The sequence below is a fragment of the Ovis canadensis genome, chromosome 24, assembly GCF_042477335.2.
Source record: "Ovis canadensis isolate MfBH-ARS-UI-01 breed Bighorn chromosome 24, ARS-UI_OviCan_v2, whole genome shotgun sequence".
Taxonomy (NCBI): Eukaryota; Metazoa; Chordata; class Mammalia; order Artiodactyla; family Bovidae; genus Ovis; species Ovis canadensis.
The window spans coordinates 42,305,300-42,311,677 of NC_091268.1; the positions used below are offsets into that span (position 1 = coordinate 42,305,300).

At 52.5% G+C, this 6,378-nt stretch overlaps 1 protein-coding gene across 1 annotated transcript; it reads left to right on the top strand.

The window, feature by feature from the left end:
- Window positions 1-41: 41 nt before the first annotated feature.
- Window positions 42-5,350, top strand: ORAI3 (ORAI calcium release-activated calcium modulator 3). Its single transcript, XM_069570815.1, has 2 exons — window positions 42-660; window positions 3,866-5,350. Exons 1-2 carry the CDS (start codon window positions 433-435, stop codon window positions 4,523-4,525), a joined length of 888 nt encoding a protein of 295 aa, XP_069426916.1. The 5' UTR covers window positions 42-432; the 3' UTR covers window positions 4,526-5,350.
- Window positions 5,351-6,378: the final 1,028 nt, after the last annotated feature.

Consider the following 6,378-nt stretch of genomic DNA (forward strand, 5'->3'; position numbering starts at 1 on the left):
GTGAGGGTTAGGAGTCTGGACTGTGCAGGTGTACCTGGAGTGGTCCAGGATCCGGAACTCCCAGTCACGGGCTCGGCGTTCATCACAGTGGGGCTGAGGCACCCAGAGGACATCCTAGGTGGACTGGGGTCTCGGGGTCCCTTGGGATCTCTGTCCACGGTCCCCCGGCTCCACCCCATCATGTGGCCGCCTCAGCTCCGCCTCCGCCCCAGTTCCTGTTTCGGCCTCGGCTGCAGCCCCTAGGGCTCCCCGCAGTCGCCTGCTCTTCCTGCTCCGCCCGGGCCACGTCTTCCTGGGAGCTCGCCACCCGCATCCCCGCTCGTCCCGTCGGGGCATGGGGCCTTCCCCAGACCTGGGCCCGCCCTGCTGGGGCCTCAGAAGCGACTCGGCTCCGCCTTGACGGACCAGCCCGCTTGGTGCCACGGCCCCAGGATGAAGGGCGGCGAGGGGGACCCGGGCGAACAGGCCCCGCTGAACCCGGAGGCCGAGAGCCCCGCGGGCTCGGCCACATACCGGGAGTTCGTGCATCGTGGCTACCTGGACCTCATGGGGGCCAGTCAGCATTCGCTGCGGGCGCTCAGCTGGCGCCGCCTCTACCTCAGCCGGGCCAAGCTCAAAGCCTCCAGCCGCACGTCTGCCCTGCTCTCGGGCTTCGCCATGGTGAGGGGAGGGAAGGGGCGCACAGGGTGGGGGTGAAGCCCATGGAGGGGAACGGGTCGGAGGCAAGGTGAACAGGTACCTAAGGGAGACAGGGTGGAGGAGTGGGAAAGACCGGTCTTTCAAAAGGAAAAGTGGGGGGGAGCAAACAAGGTCCCAAGGGACTACGCAAGTGTGTGTGTGTGTGTGTGTGTGTGTGTGTGTGTGTGTGTCTCCCTCTCTCTCTCTCTCTCTCTCTCTCTCTCTCTCTCTCTCTCTTAATGGGTGTGGGAGTGGCTCCTAGCATAAACTGGGCTCGAGGAGGATAAGCAAATCCTAAACGCGTCACTGGGGACACACATCACGGGGCATACATATACAAGGACAGAGCGCAGAGCTCCAGAAGGGGCAGGACACGCAGAAGTGGTTTCTGGGTCCCCACCACAGGCTCAACAGCAAATCCGAGCTGCTTGGGGCTGAAGGATCACTTCAAGGATGCAGGGGTGAGAATAAACTGGATGGAGTGGTCACCCAACAGGAGGAGGGAGGCCAGGCCCTAGCGGACATGAAGAGTGCTTAGTGGTGGCCTGGGAAAGCTCTCAGAAGATACCTGTGAGGGAGTCTCTGGTGAGAAAGCTGCCTAGGAAGCACGATTCTGGAGATGATAAACTCCAAGTGTGGGCAGATGCTAATCAGCTAACGGTCCAGCAGAGGCCTCACAGGAAGCAGGCTGAGGGAGGTCCCAGGGTGAGAAGACATCAGCAGACACAGGTCCTGGCTCCTTCCTGCCTGTGGCCAGCTGTGTGACCCTGGACAGGCCTCCGCGCCCCCCCCGCCCCCCATCGCTGGCCAGTGGGAAATTGTGAGATCATGGAAGGGCACGCCCTCTGAGGCTGGCCAGGGAGCCACCCCAAGCAAGATGAGCTGATTCTTGTCATCAGATCCTGGATCCAGGCACGTCAGAGCAAGACTCGCATCAGAATGGCTGAGACTCCCTGTTGATGGAAACCGAGGCCCAGAGCGGGGCGGTGGCCCAGCAGCTGAAGGGTACAGGAGGAACTGAGACCCAGGGTCGCTGGACTGCTCGTCCAGGATATTCCACCATCATGACAGGAAAAAGGAGAAAATGGGCTAGAGAGGGGTCCTCATGGAAATGGGGATATCAAGATGGGGATAAAAAGGGGCCATAGCCCTGGGTGGTTTGAGTTAGTCCCTGCCCCTCTCTGTGTCACAGCCTCTGTATTTGGATGACTGGCAGGAACGTTTCTATCCCTGAGGGTCATCCTTAGATCTATGGTTTTCTATGTGAGGGTCTTGGATCCATAGGCCAGCTCACCCTGCCCGATGTGGGGTCATCTTGGAACAGGGAATGCTCCCCTTCACCTGTACAGACTGCAGAGAAAGGAGAGCAGCCCTGGGGACCCAGCTGAGGGAGTTGCCCCACCCCCAACCCCCCATGGTCCAGCGTGTTCCCAAGGAGACAATCCCGCCTGCTGCTGAACTTGCAGGTTGCTGAGGTGACAGCTTAAGGGCCAGGACCTTCTCTGCAGGATCAAGAGGCCAGATGAGTAGGTTCTGGGGGCCAGACTGGCTCCAGTCCTGTCAGGGATGAGCAAGTTTGAATCAGGCTGCAGGAGAAACCAAGACCAGGCCTGGCCCAGATTGCTGTCTGTAGAAAACTGCTAACATCCGCTATGGCCCAATTTCCCAAAATACTCAGCCTTGCCTTCCTACTGCTACCCTCCCGGCTCTGTACTTTCCTCCTTACCCCAGCCCAGAGCAATCTAATGGATCCTGCGAGAACCAGGCATGGGGAAAGAACCTGATCCTGGAATTCAGGTGACCTGGGTTAAAATAACATTATATAAATTGTATTGAACCGTCACTAAGTACCAGTATGCTTAAGTATGCTTAAGGCTTTAATGTGTATCATCTTCCTGTCATCCTACAAAGTAGGTACTACTACTAAGACTATTTTATAAATGAGAAAACAGGATCAGAAATATTAAGACACCTCCCTACGGTTCCACAGCAAGTAAGTGGCAGGATTTGAATTTAGTCAGTTTAGCTCTAGAATCCAAATTTATACAACCCTAGAACAAGATCATCAACTCAAATATGTGCAAAGACCACACAGGTGATAATGGATGTCAAGTTGGCTGGGCGGGGACTGTGGCTTTCAAGAGGCCGTCATCTCCTGTGCAGAGGGAGCAGCCATGACTCGACTCTGACTGATAGTTGCCATGCAGGAATATGGGCCTGGTGTAATCAGATCTTCCAAATTTCCGGGAGGATCTAGAAATAGGGATATTTACATGAAATCTCTTGAGTTTTAGAAGTTGGCAACAATTCTTAAAAAAAAAATAAAATGCACTGTCTGAGCCAAGCAAAACATGTTTGCAAGCTGGCTTGGGTTGTGGTGTGCCAGTTTGCAAACTCTGGCCTTGGACTTCAGTGTTAACTCTAATAATAACAGCAAACATCTACTTGAGCATACTGTGTACCTCACACTATTCTTTTCACTTGATGTGTCTCTAAATGTATCATTAAATTTTCACAACAACCCTATAAGGCAGGTAGGTGCTGTTATCCATCCCTATTTTCCAGATGCGGAAAGAGAGGCACAGAGAGAACTAAGCCACTTTACTTGCTCAAGATTACACAGTTTGTACAACTGAAAATGAACCCAGGCAGCCCCGCTCCAGAATCTGTGCTTTTTTTAACCCCTATTTTTTTTAAAGTGAAAATGATGTGCATCTTTTAAAAAATTATCTTAAACTGATTTATTTGGCTGCATTGGGTCTTAGTTACAGCACATTGGACATATTGCTGCCCACAGACTCTCCACTTGCAGCTCATAGGCTTAGTTGCTCTGAGGCATGTAGGAGCTTAGTTCTCCCTCCAGGGATTGAACCCCATGTCCCCTGCATTGCAAGGCAGATTCTTAACCACTGGACCATCAGGAAAGTCCTGGGCCCCTGTGTTATAAAAGATAAGATGGTCAGAAACATGCCATCTAACCCTCTAATTTCCCCCCAGGAGGGGAAACCAAGGCCTAGAAGAGGACAGAGCCTTGCCAAGGTTGTCCATTTATTCACTTAAAGCATGGGGGCCTTCTTTCTACCAAGCACTGTTCTAGGTCTTAGGGATACATCAGTGATGTACAGGCAAAGAAACCCTGTACTGTTGAGGTCATGGACACTCAACCCATCCCCTCTTGTCCCCGCAGGTGGCCATGGTTGAGGTGCAGCTGGAGAGCAACCACGAATACCCGCCGGGCCTGCTGGTGGCCTTCAGTGCCTGCACCACCGTGCTGGTGGCTGTGCACCTCTTTGCACTCATGGTCTCCACCTGTCTGCTGCCTCACATTGAAGCCGTTAGCAACATCCACAACCTCAACTCTGTCCACCAGTCTCCACACCAGCGACTCCACCGCTACGTGGAGCTGGCCTGGGGCTTCTCCACTGCCTTGGGCACCTTCCTTTTTCTGGCTGAAGTTGTCCTGGTTGGCTGGGTCAAGTTTGTGCCCATCGGGGCCCCCTTGGGCACATCAGGCTCAATGGGACCTGCCTCCCAGCTGCCTGAGACTCTGCCGCCAGTGGCCACCTCCCTTAGTCCAGCTTCCAAGCCATCCTCCGCTTCTGTAGCCCCGTCACAGGCTGAGGCCCCTGAGGCCTGCCCCCCACGGCAAGCATGTGGCAGTGGTGCGGCCCATGGACCAGGCTGGCAAGCCGCCATGGCCTCCACGGCAATCATGGTACCTGTAGGGCTAGTGTTTGTGGCCTTCGCCCTGCATTTCTACCGCTCCTTGGTGGCTCACAAGACCGACCGCCACAAGCAAGAGCTAGAGGAGCTGAGTCGCCTGCAGGGGGAGCTTCAGGCTGTGTGAGGCTGGTGTTAGTCCAAGGCTGAGAGCACTGCCTGCCCCAGGGGTCAGTCAGAGGCCCCGGATCTACCAATCCCATTCTGCTGCCCTGCGTGGAGCCACTTCTTGTGGCCACTCTCAGGTAGAAAAGATTCCTGCCCTCAGGGTCCTTTGGGCTGGACCTTGGTGCAGCTCCCACGTTCCCAGGGATTCTCCCTGTTTAGTCTGCCCCATGGGTTTTGGAAGCTCTACTCTACACCCAGGGGGCTGGGAGGAGAATGAGAGTTAAGTGGAAGGTCCTCAGTCCAAGCTCCTGCAGCAGGTAGAGGGGAGGCGGGGAGACTCTGGTCAGACCTTAGGTGCTCTTAGCCACTTGCCCCCATACAGAATGAGAACGTCAGAAGGATACACGCCCATCCAGTTGCCCCAGAAGGCAGCCAATCCTTATTTTACTTTTGTAGAACCTGTTTTATGGTTGGCTTTTTTTTTTTTTGAAGCTTTCCCCCATCCTCAGATTTTGATTTCCATGCTCTCGCTTTGGCATTTGGGTAGAGAGGGATTTAGGTGTTTCTCCCCCAAAGATAGGTCCAGCCTTTCCAAGGGAGAGCTTCCCTATTTGGAGGAGGTTCAAATGCCTGCCCCACTGCCCTAGACACACATTCATGCTTCTGTAACTGATTCCTACTCTCCTGGTCCAGGGCTGGGGGTGCCGCGTGTCCAGCCTGACTCCCTAGCAAGGATTGGGGTGATAAGGGAGAAGGTCCATTCCATAGCCCTTAGAATACAGAACTATTCTGACACTGAATTTTTGATGCACCTAGTTTTGTATAATAAATTGTGTTTTACACATGTCGCTGTGGCTGTGAATGGAGTAAAGAGGAGGCCTCCTCGGGAACAGGGACTTGTTCTTAAGAGCCAAGTGGAGGCAAGTATCCCTGAGGGCAGGATAGGGGTGGAGCAGAGAAGGTTCCAGGCTTGATTCCCTTCTAGTGCTGACAGGGCCCAGTAGTTTCTGAATGTGGAGACTGAGTTAGGCTAAAGGGTTTTGCAATCTTGTTACTGAGTCCAGGGTCTCTGTCTCTTCCATTGAGCATGCGAGTGAAAAAGCTGTTTTAAAACTTCACATTCAAAAAACTAAGAGCATGGCATCCAGCCCCATCATTTCATGGCAAACAGAAGGAGGAAAAGTGGAAACAGTGATAGATTTTTATTTCTTTGGGCTCCAAAATCACTGCAGACAGTGACTGCAGCCACGAAATTAAAAGAAACTTGCTCTTTAGAAGGAAAGCTATGACAAACCTAGACAGCATATTAAAAAGTAGAGTCATCATTTTTTCAACAGAGGTCTGTATAGTCAAAGCTATGGTTTTTCCTGTTGCCATGTATGGATGCAAGAGTTGAAGGCTAAGTGCTGAAGAAGTGATGCCTTCAAATTGTGGTGCTGAAGATTCCTGAGAATCGCTGGGACTGCAAGTAGATCAAATCAGTCAAGCCTAAGGAAATCAACCCTGAATATTTATTTATTGGAAGGACTGATGCTGAAGCTGAAGCTCCAGTTCTTGGCCACCTGATGTGAAGGGCAGTAGAAAAGACCCTGATGCTGGGAAAGATTGAAGGCAAGAGAAGGGGCAGCAGAGTATGAGATGGTTAGATAGCATCACCAACTCAATGGATATGAATTTGAGCAAACTCCAGGAGATAGTGAAGGAGAGGGAAGCATGGCATGCTGGAGTCCATGGGGTTGCAGAGTTGGACAAGACTTAGCAACTGAACAACATTAAGTTTCTTTTAGTGTAAGTTTCTTTCTTGAGTAACTACTACATACTAGGGGCTTCTCATAGGTCATCTTATTTAGCTTATTTAACTGATTTAACAAT